At 45.1% G+C, this 22,045-nt stretch overlaps 2 protein-coding genes and 1 long non-coding RNA gene across 4 annotated transcripts in view; 1 reads left to right on the top strand and 2 right to left on the bottom strand.

Annotated features, from left to right (window-relative positions):
• LOC138787931 (uncharacterized) overlaps window positions 1-19,051 on the top strand; it is a 62,894-nt gene extending 43,843 nt beyond the window's left edge. The window contains exon 3 of the long non-coding RNA XR_011362531.1: window positions 18,814-19,051. This is a non-coding gene — a long non-coding RNA (uncharacterized lncRNA). The remainder of the gene's footprint in view (window positions 1-18,813) is intronic.
• On the bottom strand, window positions 1,661-11,164 carry LOC138787927 (RNA-binding protein 14-like). The gene is made up of 3 exons (XM_069965250.1): window positions 10,736-11,164; window positions 4,666-5,647; window positions 1,661-2,903 (listed from the first exon to the last, which is right to left on the bottom strand). The coding sequence occupies exons 1-3, from the start codon at window positions 11,076-11,078 to the stop codon at window positions 2,699-2,701; spliced, it is 1,530 nt and encodes a 509-aa protein (XP_069821351.1). The 5' UTR covers window positions 11,079-11,164; the 3' UTR covers window positions 1,661-2,698.
• On the bottom strand, window positions 13,546-21,309 carry LOC138787929 (copper chaperone for superoxide dismutase-like). 2 transcript variants are annotated; one of them, XM_069965252.1, is made up of 8 exons: window positions 21,179-21,309; window positions 20,297-20,369; window positions 18,867-19,004; window positions 17,789-17,966; window positions 17,412-17,472; window positions 15,599-15,676; window positions 14,837-14,940; window positions 13,546-14,302 (listed from the first exon to the last, which is right to left on the bottom strand). In XM_069965252.1, the coding sequence occupies exons 1-8, from the start codon at window positions 21,212-21,214 to the stop codon at window positions 14,149-14,151; spliced, it is 822 nt and encodes a 273-aa protein (XP_069821353.1). In that variant the 5' UTR covers window positions 21,215-21,309; the 3' UTR covers window positions 13,546-14,148. The 2 variants fall into 2 exon arrangements, with proteins under 2 accessions (XP_069821353.1, XP_069821354.1); XM_069965253.1 differs by having other exon boundaries at window positions 20,325-20,369; window positions 21,179-21,284.
• Between the last annotated feature and the right edge of the window lie 736 nt (window positions 21,310-22,045).

Below are 22,045 nucleotides of genomic sequence, written 5' to 3'. Positions count from 1 at the left end.
CGTCCCTTTCTGATGACATGCCAAAACATAGTTACACTAAATCTAAATGAGAGCGATTCCTTGGCAAGCCTTTGCCCATATACACCTGAAAGATCATATAGTGCCAACATTTTCTCTATGCGTGTTGTATAAGGAGAACCAATAAAAGGTCCTGCTACATCAGCACCACGCTCCTTCACTTATTTAATTCAAACCAGGTTTCGCAGTGTGTTCTCCGTATGCAAACAGTGGTGAAATGCTTAGTTGCTTTTCATCGGAAGCAGACCCCTCTTTTCTGGTCACATGACCTATTAGGATACGTGACACTTAGAATATGGAATATCTTCGTAAAACTCATCCTACATTTTGTTCTGTTTGGACCCAGGGAAAGATTAGTGCCGTTCCCACATAATAGGTTAATGGGCTAAATCGTGTAACAAGCAAACAGCAGCTGGCTATACCGCACCTTGGTGTACTGTTGTACCCGACCTATACGAATATGTAACTGACCATAAAGGTATTATCTGCCCTATGAGCCAAGGGCAACGCAAGTCCTGAAGCTCCTATTGACTTCAATAGGAGCTTCAGCCCATAACCGCATGGTCAGTTCTTTTGATCTAGCGAGTTAAAGTAAAGCAGCATTTTGTGATGCTGAGACCACATCCTTGATGAATTTTCGTGTGAAGAGACAGTTCAGTCAACTTAAGGATAAAGTGTGTGGGAACCTGAAGACTTTTTTTTCATCTCCCCAAGAATTTTGGCAAATCATGTAACTGTCCCTGCAGATATATTGGGGTGTTTTTGGAAATTTGATTCTGTCTGCGCTGCACGTATAGCCTCCTTTATAGCCTTGGCGACATCTATTGTACATGTATGATCAAGAAGTTTCCTTACACTGCTAGGGCAGCTGCTGCCACCACCATCAGTGACCAGTATAGGATGTATATATGTATGTACCACTTTCATGTAAACTGGTTGCTATTGATGGAGCATTCACATCAAACCACTTAGATATATAGGGTTGGATGAAATAACTACTGTTACACTTACCATAAGGTCTGGCACACTTATTTCCGTCGTGATGCAGTACCACAGCTTTGCAAGGCAATTTGGTGTCTTGTGTTGCCATTCTTCTTCTTCCACTGTAGTTTACTTTCAATAGTCTTAAATGTATTTACATGGCCTAAAATTACTTGATCTTTAAGATTTGTGGTGTTTTCTCACACAACCCAGCTAACTACATCCTTTGTTGTTCTTATTGGTGCATTATCATGTAATTGCAGTAAATTTACCTTAAGTTGGTTAACATGAGGTCCTTGTGAAAAACCATTGTCTTGCACTTCTGATTACCAGTCTTTTCAAGTTGTTTGATGCTGCATTATTTCATATAGATCTAAGCACCCTTTATATTTTACACTGTAGCCTGAACCGTGTATACTTTTCTTGTGGATGAATTATTGAATAGAGCTGTATTCAAATCACCTAGTCATGTAATGCTGGTCATACTGAATCAGCTGAACACACCTATGTCCAAACAGAATGAAAAAGAGACATGTGTATCCCCTGCACAACAAACCCCACTGAGTTTAATGGGGTCCATTAGCCATACTCTGTCCCACCTTACCTGTACGGGGATTGCAGTAATCTGTGCGCTCGCTGAATAAATCAACAAAAATCGAAATCAAAACATAAAAAGTTTAATTGCATTTATGAAAAATACAACAGGCGCCCTTTAAAACAAAAAATACTGAATAAGCGACTAGCACGTGATGCATGAAATACACAGTCCGCACTATGGTTATATAAAAAATCGCAATATGTAATCTCTACATCTAAAGACATGGTAGCTGTGGTTATAGGAAATCATAAAAATGTGGCTCCTGCTGCAGACGGCCTGTTTGGTCTCAAGGTGTAAAAGTTTCTTTGCTACATGTAAGGTGGCGTCAAGTTTTAACTTTCGGTAAAAAAATCAAACCATAAATAAAAAGGAAGCTCGAAATTAACCCCCCCCCCCCTTTTTTTTTTTTTTTTTTACAGCTAAAGGGGTTTTCCAATATAATATTGATTTCCCACCCCTATGAGATGGATGGCACCCGGACAATCAGCTGTTTAAAGGGGACACAACAGCAATAACCTCATCTCCTGCTACTGAATGTATAACGTACAGACCCATGTGAACTATGAAACGGCCTCTTCAAGTAGCTGAGTGGCCAGTATGCCGAGAGTCCACATCCTCCATGGTCAGATCTCTAGGATGGGCCATCAATATTCTTACACAAAAAACCCATTTAAAAGTTGAACAGGTATTTTATATCGGACAAACATCCGACCCTCTTTATAAATTTTGCTCTAATGCGATTTTCTTGTGTTTGAAGAATTTAATAATGCAGAGTTTGGGGGGGCGGGTGTTCTCTGATCTAGACGCCTTATACTAAAGACAAAGCCTAAACTGAAAACTTCTCTAGAAACCCATAATGCCATGTCTATAACTTATGAACCCTAGGGTTTCTGGATCGCAGACGCTATGGATGAGAAATGGAGGGGGAAAAAAAAAAAACTTAGCGGATCAGTGATCCTAAGAACCAACCCTGAAATCTGACTGGTTGTCATAGAATGCAGTGACTTTGTTGAAATACTTGTTGTACTTGAGACATGGTTTAACAGTTATACTATATTATAAACACCCCATCCTACATTGGCGATGACCCAAGAGGCGATGTTACATGCGGCGCGTATAGCCAGGTAGTTGTGCCGATCTTAGGTAGTCGTATTGAGCGGCGTACTGAGTGTAATCAGATTGTGTCTCGGTTGTGCGACGAAAATCCATGTGCGACTTGGGCGGCGATCGGCGGAATGGATCCTGCGGCTTCTGTGTTAAACGGCGATAATCAGATAGTTCAGAGTAACGGCGGTCAGGGGCGAGCCTGCGGTCGAAACACAAAAGGAATTTTTAATGCTGGAGAAAAAGTACGAGAAAAGCACACAAGTAGAAACCACAAACTCTATACATTATGTGGAAATTAATTCTAAGTCCGGAGAAATCCCACGGTAAATATAGCTATAGTGTAAATAATATAGAGAAAGAGGAATTGCTTCTACCCTGGGATTGCGGTGTTCTCAGTGTTGCTCTTATCCCGAGTTTATGTGGCACAGGGCCTGGATCGACGATCGGGCAGCTTAGCAGGCATCTATAAGCATTTACAAAGACTGCTACGAGTAGTGGGTCACAGCGAACTACAGATCGTGGTTGCTACCCTATAAAAATCAAGTGCACTGGGTGGTCGGGGATTCCAGCCGAGAGGTTATGGGCGCAGCAAAAACACAAGACGCTGGCAAGTTGCTGGTGTGGTGTTCTTTTTAACTGTATTATTAAACTAAATAGATTCAATGTTACCGATCAGTTTCCCCATTTACGCACATATAAGTCCCTGATGAAATACTGTCTGCCTACAGGCAGTTCTGGGCAAGCTTACGTATCGGGGGACTGTTCTGCCACAGTCTGCGTTTGTCAGGCAGGTGCTTTCACCAACCTAATGCCATCAGTGGGCGACATGTAGGCCAGGCTTTTGCATGCTCAGTTGTAAAATGACATACCCAGAACAAAATTTGATTCTAAAAAGAGGGCTGCAAGTTGTCAGGAGACTGCTGCAATGCGATGAGTCCCGTGGGCAATAAATTCTTTCACTGGACTAGTTATAACTTAATAGTCTGGAAATCACTTACAAAAACTGCATTGCCTTCTACCGGGGCTACTGATCCTATGAGGTTTATTTATGTCAGCAAGCAGGTGTAGGGGTTTATAAGTTTGCCTTTGGCCGCAGAAAGGGTAGGAAGGGTGACTACCAAAATATGAAGAGGAGGGCAGCTTGGCAATGAGAAACAGATACGCCACTGTGAGCTGCTGAGGAAGTGAAAAGGCTTATCCAGGCTTAGACAAACATGGCCGCTCTCTTAAAAACAGCACCTCTCCTGTCCTCAGTTTGGGTGTGGGTTTTGCAGCTCAATCTCACTTAATTGAATGGAGCTAAATTGTAATACTGCACACAACCAGAAGACATGGATGGTGCTGTTTATGAAAGTATTTTTTTCCTCTATTTAGGATAAACACTTGAAGGACTATTAAAGGGGTGTTTAACCTTAAAACACTTATCTCCTATATATAGGATAGGTACAAGCGGTCAGTACTCCCATGATAGAGAATAGCAAACCAAGTTGCAGCACAGAAAAAGAAAAAAAACAAAACAGGGAATTGCCCATGTGCACCACTGCTCTATTCACTCTCTATGGAGCAGATGTAGATAGTCGAGTGCAGCACTCTCTTTGGCAGATCTATGGACATTAAAATGAGCATGTGGGCTCCCAGTGGTGAGACCCTCTGCAATCTGACGCTTACCCCCCCCCCCCCCTGCATATACGGTATGTGTGTATTCCACTTCATAGAATGGGGTTGGGGGATATGGCTCTAACCTATCGGACATGTAAACCCATTCCCAGTCTCAGTTTGAACCCAGCCTACAGCATGTCCTAGCTGGCTTAAAACTTCTGTAGCCGGCATTTACACCTGGCATAAGGCCACACAAGGAGGGGGAAAAAAAAACAACACAGAAAACTGATTGCCCATATCCTGTTATGAGCAAAACGGACACAAAGAGGTGAAATGGTACTCGACAAAGCTTAGCTACTCACCTTTTGTATGGATCAGCAGTTTTCTTGAAGCTATCAGTAGCCGAGGTTCGTGGCGGTGACAGACAGGTGCGTTCATACATGAGCGCATCATTGGTAGCCGGCATGGTTGAATAGGCAGCCTGAGCCCCGAGACCGGAGATTTGGGAGGAATCATAGGCGGTAGTCTGTGGCTGGCGATATGCATTAGCCATGGCTGCTGACGGCGCATAGGCAGTAGCGGTAGAAATTGATCCGTAAGGGTTGGCAGGCGTCTGTGCGGTGTAGGACGACGACATTGACGGAATCTGTGTAGCATATCCTGAGGTTAGAGCGGCTCCTTGAGGCCGATAAGCTGCAGCGGCAGCAGCAGCAGCAGCTGCCTGGGAATAAGAGGTATCTACGCCGTATGTTGCGGCCTGTGTCTCATATCCTGTCTGATTTCCAGTAGTAGGGGCTCGGCTCGCATAGGCAGAGGTTAACGCGGACGTCTGGCTACTAAAGGCAGATGACATCGACGGAGTTGTCTGGACCCCATAGGCGGATGACAACGAGCTATAGTCTGATGTGGCAGAACGATATTTTGATGCAAGTGCAGCCGAGGTCATTGCTCCCTCATAGTACGCTCTGGTGGGTGACCTCCGTAAGGGACTCCTGTCTCGCGAGTAGTACATTGGGGAAGGTGGACGCACTCTGCTTTCATAGGAATCATATCGCGCAGAATCTCCCCCATAGCGCTCATACTGCGATTTCAGTGCATAGGATGCATAAGCTGCTTCGGTTGCTCTCCTGCGGTTATAGGTCTCTGTGCGGCCCTGGGGTGCATCCCGGTATTCATGAGACCTACGTGAGCGACCGCTATGGGAGCTACCATTACTACTCATAGGCCTATGAGCTTTATTGGACATCTCCACATTAATCCGCTTGCCTCTTATCTCTCTGCCATTCAATTTGTCGATAGCTTCCCTAGCGTCGCTTTCTCTTTCCATGTGAACGAACGCATAATCTGATGAAGCAGCATACAAGGAGAGGAAAGAAAAATATAGGTTATACATTGTTCAGAATACGTTATCCACCTATACTGTATCATGTGCAAAACGTTATGTTACAGGGATGTTTAGAAAACCAAAGAAATGCATAGTCACCGATCACCAATGCTGGTTTCCCACAAACAACACTTATCTCCTGTCCACAGCTCTCCGCATATCAGCCGCAAACAGATCCCCCCCAAGACTGTGAATGAAGGGGCGACACGTACGACCACACACGGCTCCATTACAACAGAGAATGCAAGATGACTGGTGGGGTTCCGAGATGCTTACCCACAGAATAGCTGATAGATCGTAGTGTTATTTCAGGGGAAAAAAAATCCTTTAATGTGAACAATCTCTAAGCTCCAAATTAACCAAGAAGTCAGGCTATGTATTAAACTAATGTAACAGGCTGAGAAATCTACCAGGGTTTTGGACCGATTGAAGACCGACCTTACTCCTCCTATAACTACAGCCGACAAAGAACTTGGCAGCTCACTTTAGTCTTCCATTTATAACAGGATCCATGACTTATTTGCACTAGGACTGGAAGATATGGCCAAAAAATAAAATCTTGATTTTTAAAAAATTTGTCGATTTTCAATTTAAATCAAATTTTTTTTTCTTTTTGTTAAATAAACAGAACATTTTTCTCCCTGCAGCGTAAGATACTATTTTAATGACGTTTGAGCCAACAACCATTGTTTCCCAGTGTAACAGTGCTCCCCTGTGCCCCATGTGGTACACAAGCCCATTGTGTGCCCCATATTAGTAGTTTTCCCACCCTGTGTCCCATATAGTATAGATCTTCTTTGTGCCTCCATCTAGGTAGGGTATAGTAGTGGAGGTATAGTGGATAAGGGCTGTAGTAGTACAGGTAAAAATGAGGGTATGGTAGTACAGGTAAGAGGGATGTATTAGTACAGGTATAGAAATGGGGTGTAGTAGTACAGGTATAGATGAGGGGTAAATGGGCAGACTGAGGGTGACTAGGGGAAACTGGGGCAGCTAAGAGTGACTGAGGGTGACTGTGGTAGACTGGGGCAGCTGGGGGTGTTAGGGGGACTGGGGCAGAAGTGCACTTAACCCTCCTCTTCCTTTCACCCTGGCACACACGTTCCCCTCCCGGCTGCACATGCAGGTCCCCGGTCTCTGGAGGAGGCCACAGGGACTGCAGAATAGGGTAATAGCGTTGCTGTCATTACTGAAGCTGTACATCGGGATCGTGGGTTGCAGATCCCACTGTACAGCTCCAGGACACGTCTGTTAAGCAGCTGGAGGCTGTTGAGCTCTGCGCCGCACCTCACCTCCCGCCTGACACTCCATGCCACACCTAACCTCCGAAACTCTGCACCGCACCACCTGCCCTGCACCTTACCTCCCGCCACACCGCTCGCCCTGCACCTCACCTCCCACCTGCCTGCCTGCCACTCTGCACCGCCACGCCCACTCTGCACCGCCACGCCCACTCTGGATAACCCCTTTAATTTTATATGATTTGGGGCAGATCTGCCGGAAAGGCTATGGATGCATTTGAACAATAATGAATCTGACTCTACATGACATGTTGACTAATTTGTTACCCAGGGATTGTTCAACCATCATTAAGGAAGTAGTATTTTCTTAGAGTCGCTATCACCTGCCTGAGCTTCCATTTGATAGAAGAGACGCAGGTGGCACACTCGGCACCACAGCTGTCAAGCCGATCATAGAACACCTTAAAGGGGTTGTCCGGCGATAAAAAATTATTCACAGAATAACACACATTACAAAGTTATACAACTTTGTAATGTATGTTATGTCTGTGAATGGCCCCCTTCCCCGTGTCCCACCACCCCCACCCGTGTACCCGGAAGTGTGGTGCGCTATACATTACCTGTCACGTGCCGACCACGGTCTCCGATCCTCAGCAGTGACGTCTTCTTCGGGAGGCCAGCGGATCTTCCCGAGTGCCGGCCGCCCTCTGCAGCGTCATCCGAAGCTCAGCCGCGATTGGCTGAGCATAACTATGCTCAGCCAATCGCGGCTGAGCAGCTGATGACGTGGCCGCGTCATCAGCTGCTCAGCCGCGATTGGCTGAGCACAGTTATGCTCAGCCAATCGCGGCTGAGCTTCGGATGACGCTGCAGAGGGTGGCCGGCACTCGGTAAGATCCGCCAAGCTCCCGAAGAAGACGTCACTGCTGACGATCGGAGACCGTGGACGACACGAGATGCGGTGAGTATAATGCACCACACTTCCGGGTCTAGCGTGGGTGGGGGGAAACACGGGGAAGGGGGCCATTCACAGACATAACATACATTACAAAGTTGTATAACTTTGTAATGTGTGTTATTCTGTGAATAATTTTTTATCGCCGGACAACCCCTTTAAGGGTAGCTTCACACACCGTATCCACAGCAGATTTGATCTAAATAACTAGGCACAGCATCAAATCTGCTGCAGATCCTGTACGTGTGAATGCACCCTAAAGGGGTGGTCCGGGCATGACTATTCAAAGCTGTATGTTTAGAAGAGTCCTGCTCAGCCAATCACCAGCTGTCTAGGTCAAACCTTAGTGACCGATTTGGCTGAGCAAACCTGCTTTGTCACGGAATAATCAACACAAAGGGTACAGGTGGGGCCTAGTACCAGCTGCGAAGTGGAAGCAAGGGAGTTAAGTATGTGATATTTTTCGTTCACCCCCTCCTAAGTCATACAACTTAGTAGAGCTGTGCCCAGAATACCACTTTAATTGTACTTTAATAATAAAGTTAGGTCACCTACTTAAAGTCATGTGCTCTCGTCCTACTGCTGAACTATGAAAAGCTTCACACCACTGCTGCCCTTTTCCGCCCCCGCTCTGAATGCATGCATACATACCAAGGAGGAGAATGTAACTTCCTCAGCATCCTCCATTGTATATGCCTATAGAGCAACAAATTACATGTTCCTTCATGCATGGGATGGCATCACCTTTCACAGTGCCAACAAGGTAGCAAGGGACATTGCAGTAGGTAGGTGACGTAACTAAACTGCTCAGGTGTTGACTATTGTTGCCTCGGCCAGTGTGCTACCCAGCATGGCCCCCACATCTCTGCTGTCAGGTGTAATCTCAGGCGGGAGAAGTAACATACGGCATGGGGGCAGTATGTAGGAGGTATATGTCTGCATAGTGGCAAAAGGTTCAAAGACGTACTTCGGAGAGCAGTTTTTTTTTAATACTATATATTACTTTGTAATATAACGATATAATAAATCTATATTTTTTTTAACATATAAACTTTCTTTCAGAGACACCAGTAAGGTTCGACAGGCCCTTCGGCTGACACCAACGTACATGTCGGGAACTGCAGGGCTATCTAAGTCCCCCTGCTCTGATAAAGAGACCGAATACAGAGCAGGGTGATCAACAAAGTGCCCCAACAATAGTGTATACATAAACAATATATTCTATGTAAGTTACATTACTAAAATAACTTTATTCAAGCAATATATAACTTAAAGGGGTTACCCAGCGCTACAAAAACATGGTCACTTTTCCCCTACTGTTGTCTCTAATTTGGGTGGAGTTTTGAAACTCAGTTCCATTGAAGTAAATGGAGCTTAAAGTGACTGTACCACCAGGCCCAGGCTGAAGCACTGGAGGCGGGCCGACCCACCCTTAGTGGGAGGAAACCCTAGCCCCTCTATGATAGGGTTCTATTGATTCTGGGGTTTCTTCCCACTGGGAGTGGGTCGGCCCGCCTCCAGTGCTTCAGCCTGGGCCTGGTGGTACAGTCACTAATTGCAAACCACACCTGAACTGGAGACAACAGTAGGGGGAAAGTGGACATGTTTTTGTAGCGCTGGATAACCCCTTTAGTTGCAAGCCACACCTGACCTGGAGACGAGAGGGGGAAAAGTGGCCATGTTTTTGTAGCGCTGGATAATCCCTTTAATGGACTGATCACACACTGTTAGTGGTTAGATTGGGTTAATATATACTTTTATTTCGGGAACACGTGGTCTACTATACTATAGGGTTCTGCAAAATATAATGGAGCAAATATATTCACTAGTAGTCTGTGCTGAGTCCATTATACCCTATGGGCCAAAGCTAGTATGCTGCAGTGTATATATCTTCTTAATATACTGCCCATGTACAGTGTGGAGCCAGCCTTATGGAAATCACCTTATATACACAATATGGCTATATATACACAGAACAAACACATTGGGTAAGACCTATTTTCCTTAAAGGGGTTACCCAAAATTAAAATTACTCTCCTGTCACAGGATAAATGACATAATGGAGTGGATCCGACCACCACTGATCAAGAGAATGGAGATGAATGTAGCAGCAAGATAACTGGCCTCCTCTCCACTCACTATCACAGTGTCCGGAGGTCCTGTGGCCAAGCAAGTATACTGCTCCACCAAACCCTGCCGACATAATCACGGGGGAATCGGCGCTCCTGCCCCACTGATCAGCTAGTTATCCCCTATCCTGTAGTTATCCCCTATCCTGTAGACCCCCACAATCCCAGTGGTCACCTGTCCCCCCAGAGTGAAGGTGTAAATGTTGAGGCAGTGCGCATACTCGGCCACTTTCGCATCTATAAGACCACCGACCATGGAGGGAAATCTTTATGGCGATGCAGTTCTCTTTACACAGGGGGCATTTGACCTCCATCCTCATCATATCGCGCCCCCCAATAACTTAGCTGCCCCCTAAATATGTGTCCTCACACTACAAGACAGAGGAAGGGTTGCGCGTAGCGATAACACCAGATGGCGCCACTTACCACACGACAGTAAGAAAACCTATACATATTACACAAAGGAGCTCGGAAACTACTAAGTGAAGGCGATAAAGCGCGGTGGACGGGATGAGAGACTGGCGGTCGTCATCTTTAGGAGGTTACGCGTAGGACACAACAATGGCCTGAGAGGGCAGCCCTCCTATGGGGGGAGTCATGGCTTCCTCCTCCACCAGGATAACAATACTGAGGGGAAAGAGGCTCCCTACACTGCACACACGGAGGACGCGCACTGACAGCCGCCATCTTAGCAGCCGGCCGCCATCTTAGCTCGGCTATTACCTTTCACCACATCGCACTCGATCACTTTGCCGTAGGCCTCGAACATGGTTCGCAGGTCGGATGCGTCGCAGTCGGTGCCGACGTTGCCTACGAAGATTTTCCAGGTGTTCTGGGGCCGAGGCTTAGACAACTCGACCACCATCTTCTTGCCGTGGAGCTCGCGGCCGTTGAGCTCCTCGATCGCTTTCGTGGCGCGGTCCGAGCCCCGCATGTGAACGAACGCGTACTGCTTCATGACGGCGCAGCTCACCACCGTGCCGTGCTTCTCGAACAGCTCGCTCAGCTCCTGCTGCGTCGTCCGGTCGTCGACGTTACCGACGAAAATCTTCATTATGTCCTTCATTTCCGCAGCTTTGTGACGAAGATGGCGACGGAGGAGGAGGAGAGTGCTGCGCGGACAGGACTGCACTGAGCGCCGTGACGTCACAGCTGCCGAGGCTGCGCGCTGGGTTACCGCGAGACTGGCGCCCCACTTCCGGTCACCACCCGCGAGAGCACGTGACTGGTCGCCATGACAACGTTAGAGTCGAAAATCCAGACGGCGACCGTCGCGTTTTAGATTCTGGGAAATTTTTCTTACTTATACATTTTTGTTTTATTTTTTTTTTGGGCAGGATAAGGTTGGGGCTGCACCACAGTTTCTGTTACTGGGCCGCTGTGATCACAGGTGGTCGTGCCAGCGACCTCACAGTTGCAAGAAATACCTCAAAGATAGATTTGTTGCGACTGATGTTCGCCGTCACCATAGGGTTCACCTTATTTACTTATTTATTCATCACAGTCTGCACGTCTTGACATGGCGGTATCTGGTCATGTGACACCCCACCCTGTAATGAACTAATAGCTGCCACTGGAGGAAACTTATTGGATTCCATGTATAACAGTATGCAGTGAGCTCCTAATGTCCCTCTAGTGCAGCCAGAATATTATGAGACATATATGTTAAGGGAAAACTATCAGCAGGTTCGAGCATATGAACCTGCTGATAGTTCCCGGTAGCTGCTCACTTCCTCTTAGGGCCATTCACACTACGGAATCCAAACCGAAATTCCGTGCGGAACCCCCTGCGCAGACTTGTCGCCAAATCCTGCCTTCTATCTGCCTTTTATGTCAATTCTTTGAGCAGAAAGCAGAGGCGTGTGAGCTCTCCCATTCAAACAGATAGAAGGCAGGATTCTGCACCGAGTCCAAATGGAATTTCGGCTCAGATTCCGTAGTGTGAACGGGCCCTTACCGGAGCTGGTCTTCTGAAGCTTGTAAGGGTGCCATTCCACAGAGAGATTTATCTGACAGATTTTAGAAGCCAAAGTCAAATGGATTTGAAAAGAGGAGAAATCTGTCTTTCCTTTTTGACCTGTTCATGGCTTTGGCTTCAATAATCTTTCAGATAAACCTCTAAGTCAGGAGACCTCAACTGGCGGACTGCGGTCCAAACACGGACCGCGGAGGCCAGCTGTCCGGACCCCGGCTGCAGCGCTGCTCCCCTTTGCACAGTAACTATGAGCACTCGTAACGAGCGTTCATAGTTACTGTGCAACAGCGGCACTGACAGAGAGGGAGCTATTGGCTCCCTCCCTGTCAGTCACTTTTGTGGCTGCAGCGGTCACAAGAGGCCGCTCTCCATCTCTGGTGTCGGCGCTCGAGTGACGTCACTGCGCCGGCGCCAGAACAAGGGGAGAGCTGCAGTGTGGCCACAAGAGCGAAGAGAAGCGAAGGCGTCGGACCCAGGTGAGTATCAGTGTTTGTTTTTTTTTATGTTATATGGGAGGGGGAGCACAGGGGTCTCTATACAAACGGGGGGGAGCACACAGGGGGTCTCTATACAAACGGGGGGAGCACAAAGGGGGTCTCTATACAAACGGGGGAGCACACAGGGGGTCTGTATACAATTGGGGGGGAACACAGGGGGGTCTCTATACAATTGGGGGGAGCACACAGGAGGTCTCTATACAAACGGGGGAGCACACAGGGGTCTCTATACAAACGAGAGAGCACACAGGGGGTCTATACAATTGGGGGGGAACACAGGGGGGTCTCTATACAATTGGGGGGAGCACACAGGGGGTCTCTATACAATTGGGGGTAGCACACAGGGGGTCTCTATACAATTGGGGGGAGCACACAGGGGGATCTCTATACAAACGGGGGAGCACACAGGGGGTCGCTATACAAACGGGGGAAACACAAAGGGGGTCTATGTACTACTGGGGGAGTGCACAATAAGCATCAATTCTGTATGTAACTAGTTCAACAATGTTTGTGAAACATTAACAAAACAACACGTTTACAACTAATATTCAGCTCGGACCTTCACCTTACAGTACACCCCGGTAAGTGGAGCTTCACTAAAAGTTGTTGAGTGCAGCTCTGTCAGATAAATATCTCTGTGTAAAGGCCGTCTAAGTCCTGCAGCTCTGGTGAAATTTGATCCTATAAAAATATGCAAATGAACTCAGGAGCACTGGGGGTGTTCCTTGGCCATAATTGCAGCTTCTACTTATATACCCCACGATATAATATCACAAGACCGTGATCTTTTTATGTTTTCCATAAATTTCACCCAAAAGCCAAATATCCATAACTTTTTTTTTTTTAAATATATAAATTAAATGATGATATGATAATACCCGTGTAATCCCTTCCCACATTTAAACCCCCATATGGACGTGGCGATAGGTCCTAGCGGTCATCATGATTGACAGCCGGTAACCCACCACAATAATCGGGACTAAAACCTACCTACAAAAAAACTAAATGGTAAACATTCACTTCAAAGAGTTTGTATAACTTTTGCAGTTCCAATCTATGTTTATTAAAATTTAATAAGCCCTTAAAATTACTTATAAAAATGAGTTTCCAAATTAATAAAAAAAAAAAAAAAAACACAAAACTATAAATGTTTATTATCTATATTTGAGGCTTTGCATGTATTATAATCTTCGATGTCACAAACAAGAAGATCTCTCCATGACAATGACTGAATCAGTAGCGGATCAGAGATGCCTGATAGGATATAGAACAGCTATATACTTATCCGCATCGGTGTCTCTGATCCACCAGCTGAATTACTTATTATTACAAGGCACATTGTAAGTGAAGGATTACCAGGAAATAAGTCAAGTTCAATACAATTTTAAAACTGCATTGGATTTACAGATAATTCAATTGGTCCAGTAGCTTTATAAAGTGTCCCCATAAGCTTTTGACGTGTTGAGTTTCTTAAAGTGACAGTGTCAAAATAAAGCAAGCTGAGCTGACTTTCTTCACTCCTCGGTGATAACATAAGTGTGCTATTCTACAGCTCAATAAGCTAGCCGGAGTCCCTGCATAATGTCTGCCGCATGTGTTACATCCTGGTTTGTAGACGCGCGCAGCGATTGACTTTAAGACTGGATTATTCCAGACAGCAAGACCTACAAGTGCGCATGGGTAGTGTGGCCTTTTTTTCGTTCTGGGCCAGCTATAGGACAGTCTCTTTCTTCCCATATGGTGATACCGTCACAGGAACATATCTGCTTGGCGTTCTCAAATAGGCCTGCAGAGCGAGCGATGATTCCGAAAGCCAACCTAGGAAAGAGGATTGTGCAAAGGTTATTAAAGGGGTAGTTCACCAAACAGTTTTTCTTTTAAATCGAATTGCATATACCCCAAAAGAGCACCAATAAACTACAACTCATCCCACAATCATCACACCATCATACAGCTACACTAATGGAAAAATAAAAACTCTGGGGGAGATTTATCAAACATGGTGTAAAGTGAGACTGGCTCAGTTGCCCCTAGCAACCAATCACATTCCACCTTTCATTCCTCACAGACTCTTTGGAAAAAGAAAGGTGGAATCTGATTGGTTGCTAGGGGCAACTGAGCCAGTCTCACTTTACACCATGTTTGATAAATCTCCCCTCTATGTCATGAAGAATGCAGTGACACAAAACCGACTTTAGGGTCACAGGTCGTGGGCTTGAATTTAACGGTACACTGTAACCTATGTGTTTTGATGAGATCGGGAACAGAAGCAATAAACGTAAAAGTTAAAAAGAGAAACATAAACTTTGGCAATTACTAACAACTTACAAAGTATATTGTGAGACGTCTTACCCTTTGCCTGAGTTTCCTGTAACTTTAGATAAATGATGAGATCCAAGTCCGAGGTCATCTTCTCCTTCATCCACAACTAAAGAACGACCTATGATGTCCCACACCTGGAATGGCATAACATGTTAAAGAAATACATTCATCCCTAACACTTACCATAGAAGGGTGCTGACAGCTAAAAAGCCATGTTTAGAAAATATCATCTTTATTAAAGGGGTAAGTTATATAGATTTGCAATTAACTTACATTTAAAAATGAAGTCTTCCAATACTTATCAGCTGCTGCATGTCCTGCAGGAAGTGGTGTATTATCTCCAGTCTGACACAGTGCTCTCTGCTGCCACCTGTGTCTGTAACAGGAACTGTCCAGAGCAGGAGAGGTTTGGATTGTTGCTGTTGATTTGTTGCTGCTCTGGACAGTTCCTGTTACAGACAGAGGTGGCAGCAGAGAGCACTGTGTCAGACTGGAGAGAATACACCACTTCATGCAGAGCAAACAGCAGCTGATAAGTACTGGAAGACTTAATTTTTTTTTTAAGTAGAAGTAAATTACACATCTGTATAACTTTCTGGCACCAGTTGATTTGAATAAAAAATAAGTACCCATTTAAAAACGTCCAAGTTCAGCTCAGAGAATACGAGCTGATCACTGACTAACAGTTGTTGGAAGCAAGGTCGGTTTTTCTAAGAGAGCGCTCATATGAGGCCTATCGGATCTTGGTATAGGGCAAAAACAATAACACACAAAAGCTTTGGTTTCTCTCACCTTTACCCGATTACTGTCAAACCTAAATGTTGCGCGACCTTCATCAGTAGCCGAGATATTTCCCAGGTCACCAACATGCTATACAAAAGAGAAGGGAAAAAGAATGCTGAAAACATATACTGTATAATAAAGCACTCTGTCATGCAGCAGTTTTGATTGGCTGGGAGAAGTAGGCTGGGTTCACACTGCGATTTTGCAATTCGTTTTTTGCAAAAAATGGATGCATTTGTGTGCATCCGTTTTGATCCGTTTTTCCATTGACTTCCATTGTAAAAAAAACAAAGGATCAAAACGGATCCGTTTTGTTTGACGGACACAAAAACGTAGCTGACACTACTTTTGTGTCCGTTAAAAAAAAAACGGATCCGTTTTGATCAGTTTTTTTTTTTTACAATGGAAGTCAATGGAAAAACGGATCTAAATGGATGCACACAAATGAAAAAAAAAGAAAACAATGAAAAAAACGGATTGCAAAAACGCAGTGTGAACCTAGCCGTACTCAGCATTGAGCCCTTGGTGTAACAAAAAGGATAGGGTACATCTATTATTGGAGAAGAGTTTGGGAGGTCCCCACCAATTTAAAAGAGTACTCTGGCGAGGAGCTTTTTCTTTCAAATCAGCTGGTTTCAGAAAGTCATACAGATTTGTAATTTACTTCCATTTAAAAATCTCCAGTCTTCCAGTACTTTTCAGCTGCTGTATGTCCTGTAGGAAGTGGTTATTCTTTCCAGTCTGACACAGTGCTCTCTGCTGCCACCTCTCTTCATGTCAGGAACTGTACAGAAAAGGAGAAGTTTCCTATGGGGAGTTGCTACTACTCTGGACAGTTCCTGACATGGACAGGGGTGGCAGCAGAGAGCACTGTGTCAGACTGGAAAGAATACACCACTTGCTGCAGGACATACAGCAGCTGATAAGTACTGGAAATTTATAAATAGAAGTAATTTACAAATCTATTTAACTTTCTGAAACCAGTTGATTTGAAAGAAAAAAAATTGGTGGCATACCCCCTTAAAGGGTTTGTTCACAGATGAATCCTATTTTCTGCTTGTGAATAAATTAACACATAATGGTGAATCAAGTTATTTTACTACTTTCCCTCGGATTTTAATGCAAACTGTCTGCTCTACCCTACATCCTGTAACAGACTTCTTATTCCTATGTACAGGACACTCTAGCCTGGAATTTAGCCTACACTATCTCCTTTCCACTACCCTTTTTGATTATAATGCCTGCCAGTGGGAGAGATATAGAGTTGGCTGAATTCCTGGCTAGGATGTACACCAGACAAGACATTGGATTGAAGGCAACAGAGTACACAGTTGAAAATAGGTTTTATTTTCACAAAACCTATTCAAAGGAGACTGGGGGATGGGGTGATATATGCTCAAAGTGGCCAGGATTGGGGGACCGGAGCTGCGAGATACCGGCACCAGCGCTGGAAGGGGGGAGGTGAGAACATGTTACTTCTTTCATCCTGCCCCTCCCTGGCACTCTGCCAAAAATCACCCAAGACTGGAGTTCTCCTTTAAGATCTAACCAACTTCCTGGTCTGAGAGGGAACCCGGGTTGTGACATGTGAGGTAAGCTCAGATATTCAGCGGCCGTAGTGGGGCCCCGCCTCGGCCGCTGACTGGCTGAGCAGACCTCACACATCACGACCAGAGTTCCTGCTCAGACCAAGAAGCGGACAGGGACCAGAGAGGTGGTATGCGGACACCAGCATATTTTTTTTATCCTCCCCCTCCCCAGCGCTTCTGGCCGGACTTCTCCTTTAATACATAAAACAATATTCATAAAATGTGGTACTCACACTGTCTTCTTGTCCTGGACTCCCGTGTGTATTACCTTCAGGATTGTAGTGTCCACCGCATCTGTAACAGAACAGAGGACAGTCATTTCATTGGTCAGATGAGTGTTCTTATAGGTTATATTACAATATTATAGAGTGGACATTACTATAGCGACCATGAAAATCATTAAGAATGACGGAGGTTACCCCATCTTTACTCATATCGCTGGTATATATAGGAATGTATAAAGCCATCAATGTGAATACAGTCCGCCCACTAGAATGCTATTACTTAAAGGGAACCTTACACCATTCCTGACCTTTAAGACTTTTAAGTGTTAGTAAATCCTTGTATTCCCCATGAAATAACTATTCTGGATCATCTAGTCTAAAATTACCTTTCGCATCCCAAGGAGATATCACCAAATTCATTAATGTGAATAGCATGGAGTCCAGGACTCAGCCCGTCCACAGTCCCATCAATAATACAGGTGTCCTCTGAGACTTGAAGAAAGCGAACAACGCCCTGTACCGATCCCATTCCTGCCATCATGGCTACCGCCGCTCCCAGGTTCTCTGTAGTGACAGCATGGATTGTATATTTCATGGTAAAGATACATAGTATGTATACACGTACAAATTCACACTATGGATAACTTATACCAATTCAATAGCAACCAATCAGAGCCCGGCTTTTATTGTACCAGAGCAATTTAAGAAATGAAAGCAGAGCTGTGATTGGTTGCTACGGTCTATAAGGACAGAGGTCTCCTCTTCAGCACCTCTTCTTACTGTGCCCCTTACATTGGTTCTTAGCTCCCTAGTTCAAATTCAAACAGCTCGCCCTCCTATAACTCCTACTGAGCATGTGCGACCAGCAAGCTGAAGGTCATACAAATATAAACATCACATTTTAGGCCAGTAATGGTGATAATGTGAGGAACTACTGAGAAGATATAGGGAGTGATTCATTAAAGGTTGTGGACAGGAACGATGGAGCAGTTGCCCATAGTGACCAATTAAATCACAGCTTTAAAGGGAATGTTCTCCAAAAAAATTTTTCTTTCAAATCAACTGGTGCCAGAGATTTGTAATTTATTTCTATTAGAAAATCTCCCGTCTTCCAGGACTTATCAGCTGTTGGATGTGCTGCGGGAAGTTGTGTATTCTTTCCAGTGTGGAGAGCAGGAGAGGTTTTCTATGGGCATTTGCTACTGCTCTGGACAGTTCCTAACATGGACAGAGGTGGCAGCAGAGAGCAGTGTGTCAGACTGGAAAGAATACACCCCTTCCTGCAGGACATACAGCAGCTGATAAGTACTGGTACAGTACAAATTTAAGACACCAGTTGTTTTTTTGTGAACTACCCCTTTAATTGTTCTGGGGCATTTTTAAAAATAGAAAGTTAACTTTTGTATTGCAGACTTTCCCCCCTTTTAACTATACAGTTGGTTGGTGTCCAAAATGGCAACGTACGTGATCTGACGCTTCCCATGCCCTTCAGGACTGCCCTCCGCCCTGTGCTCTCCAGCAGCTCCTGCACCTCCGATGCCGGCAATGTCGTCTCTACCACAACAGCTTCAGTGTCCAGGCTGACATCTACATTCTGTATTCCTGTCCAGGGAGGAAGATAGAGAATTATATCCTTCTAGTTCTATATGGTACACTTATTATTGTTCAAGAGACTTTGTATATGTTGTGCGCAATAAAAGGAAAGTAAAGATCCCCTTACACCTTCATTGACTGACGGACGTTATCTCTCCCGCCTGCCCTCTGCATACACAGTAACATACAGCATGGCCGTGCGTTCCTGTGTTCTGTATGAGGAGGGGAGGGAAAAGATGCAGCCAGAGAGCTCTGGTCACGGTTTCTCTCTCTCAGAACAAAGGGGTAAAGCAGTGATTTTCCGTCATGCTCGTTCCCTGTTTCCCCTGACATCATCTGTCGTGGTTGTTCTGGAGAGCCCTATACACAATTTTCACCAAATGTGAGAGCAAGAAGCATGTATTGACATGGGCACCCGATGTCGCCATATCATCAGTATGACGAGAGCTAAATATCACATTTAATTTTCCTATTCATAGGCTGGTATACTTCTGCATGGCAACATAGTGCACAGCTGAGAAAAAGTATGGCCAGGCAACCATGCCTACTAGGGATACAGATGAGACAGCTTGGGGATTTTGAAGGGGAAAAAAGTGTTTTCAAATGAACTAGTGCTAAATAGTTATACAGAATTGTAAATGACTTCTATTTAAAAAAAAAAAAAAACAATGTACGTTTTCCAGTACTTATCAGCTGCTGTATGTCCTGCAGGAAAGTGGTGTATTCTTTCCAGTCTGACACAGGTGCTCTCTGCTGCCACCTCATGTCAGGAACTGTCCAGAGCAGGAGAGGTTTTCTATGGGGATTTGCTTACAGTTCCTGACATGGATAGAGGTGGCAGCAGAGAGCACTGTTTCTGAATGTAAATAAAACTACACTTCCTGCAGGACATACAGCAGCTGATAAGTATAGTAAGACTTGAGATTTTTTAAATAGAAGTAAATAACAATCTATATATAACTTCCTGACAACCAGTTGATTTGAATGAATTTTTTTGCTGTAGGTAACCCTATAACTGTATTGTAATACCAAACAGCAACCTGAGACAGGGGTGGCGCTATTTTTGTCAGCAAGTAGCTGTGCTTTTTTTTCTTTTAATCTTTGATAACCCTTTTCATTGAGTCCTGGGCGACCTTTGAAGGTGACACTTATGTGGGCTTGTACCATCAGGATCAGCCTCCCTGCTCTTGTATGTGGCCCCCACAGCCTGCATGCCTCCCTGCAGCCTTCCCTCCATGTGCGGCCGCAGCCTTATGTGGGGCGTTCAGCCCATCTCAGGGCTGTACACCCTTATCACATACCCATCACACCCTGTAAGGAGCTCCTTACTGCACGGACGCATTTCTCACACGTCATCTGAACTGCAAACTCCAGCTAGAATAAAGAGGAAAAAAAAAAGATTCATGAGAAAATAAACAGTTATACAGGTAGTGAGACGCTACACTATGGACAACAGCACTAGTGAATATACATATACAGGAAGAGATCTGTCAATCACAGCCGAAAGACCGCCCCCATGACTCCAAGTCCCATTTATGGCCGAAACGGTGCTCAAAGCGGATGGTATATCATACTGATTAGGGAGCATGTCAGTGTTTCATGCTGCCTGTGAATTAGGCACCATTAAATTAGCAACATGACCCCTTTAACCCCTTAAAGGGGTTGTTCACCTTTTTATTTTAATTTTTTTTATCTCAACCGGTGCCAGAGATTTGTAATATACTTCTACTAAAAAAAAAGTCTTTCAGTACTTATCAGCTGCTGTATGTCCTGCAGGAAGTGGTGTATCCTTTCCAGTCTGGAGAGCAGTACAGGTTTTCTATGGGGATTTGTTGCTCCTCTGGACAGTTCCTGTCATGGACATAGGTGGCAGCAGAGAGCACTGTGTCAGACTGGAAAGTAAACACCACTGCAGCAGCTGATAAGTGCTGGAAGATTTAAGATTTTTTTTTTTAATAGAGGTAAATTACAAATCTCTGGCACTTGCAGGGACCAGTTATATTATTTTTGAAGTACCACTTTAATCGCTCCGAGTGACGGAAAGAGCCGAGCGCTGGGACACGTGACCTGTAGCTGGCGCCCCCGACCACAAGCCGCGTATCTCCTGACTGACTGAAGGAGCGTTCTCTCTGAGGAAGTCAATGGGTTAATTCAGTCACGTGTACACAGTATATAGTTAATACCTTGCACGAGTCCCTGGGGCTCTCCTGTATATCCATGATGCCGCTGTAATTCTCGGTCGACCTTTGACCTGACAGACGTCATCCACTAGAGCCCCCCACAGGCGGGAAATGACGCCTCACGGTAGTCCCCTTACCGTGGAGGGAGCACAGACCGGGGGGTGAATTGCTTTATCACGGTCCGTGGTCGGCGCTAAGGCTCTGCCTGCGCTATGTGTATGACAGGCGGTTACTGACAACAGTCGGCAGCGCTACTACCGTCCATAGAAACATTTGGACTCCTCCAAAATGGCTGCCTATATGAAGACATATTTGGATGTCAGCGATGACGCTCTGTATATCCAGAGCGGTGGGTGGGCGTGGCCTCTTATGTAATATAGTGTGACACTGGGACAATGTGACTGTCAGCAGGGATCTAGTCAGGAGGATTTAGCTAACTTTCACCCATAGCAAACAACAGCTCAGCTTACGTTTTACCACAATATGAGAAATGAAAGCTGGGCAATAGTTGCTGTGGACAACAAATAATTTTACTATAAAAAGGCTTGATAAATCTCCCACGGTGATTAGATATTACCACATATCACATACTGTCATTGTTGGCTGAATGATTGCTAAAGAAAACATACTCACCTGCCCCCATCCCCTCCGCTGTCGTCATTCCTAGAGCACCCCATCCCATTGGCTGAACAGGAGATATTTCCCACTAAATCTAATTAGGGAAACAACAGCTTTTTATTTTTAGACTTAAAGGGGTATTCCATCACCTAAACTATTGTTAGCTGACGAGAAATGCCAAAGAAATCTATTTTGCTTAGGCTCCCCGACCACCTCTCTCTGCTATGACAGCAGTGGCAGGTAGTGACGGGA

This window comes from Dendropsophus ebraccatus, chromosome 4, assembly GCF_027789765.1.
Source record: "Dendropsophus ebraccatus isolate aDenEbr1 chromosome 4, aDenEbr1.pat, whole genome shotgun sequence".
Taxonomy (NCBI): domain Eukaryota; kingdom Metazoa; phylum Chordata; class Amphibia; order Anura; family Hylidae; genus Dendropsophus; species Dendropsophus ebraccatus.
The sequence above is the reverse complement of the archived record's forward strand: the minus strand, read 5'-3'. Positions and strand labels throughout refer to the sequence as shown.

What these genes read in the sequence shown, in the direction of transcription:
- LOC138787927 (XM_069965250.1), bottom strand. Translation starts at nt 11,078, where the DNA reads ATGAAGGACATAATGAAGATTTTCGTCGGTAACGTCGACGACCGGACG. An exon ending in CGAGTGCGATGTGGTGAAAG is followed by an intron (nt 5,648 to 10,735) that starts GTAATAGCCGAG and finishes CTGCTTCATCAG; the next exon opens with ATTATGCGTTCGTTCACATG. An exon ending in ACTGCTGATCCATACAAAAG is followed by an intron (nt 2,904 to 4,665) that starts GTGAGTAGCTAA and finishes TTTCGACCGCAG; the next exon opens with GCTCGCCCCTGACCGCCGTT.
- LOC138787929 (XM_069965252.1), bottom strand. Translation starts at nt 21,214, where the DNA reads ATGGATATACAGGAGAGCCCCAGGGACTCGTGCAAG. An exon ending in CATGGGAAGCGTCAGATCAC is followed by an intron (nt 17,967 to 18,866) that starts GTACGTTGCCAT and finishes CTGTCACTACAG; the next exon opens with AGAACCTGGGAGCGGCGGTA. An exon ending in TTGACAGTAATCGGGTAAAG is followed by an intron (nt 14,941 to 15,598) that starts GTGAGAGAAACC and finishes ATGCCATTCCAG; the next exon opens with GTGTGGGACATCATAGGTCG.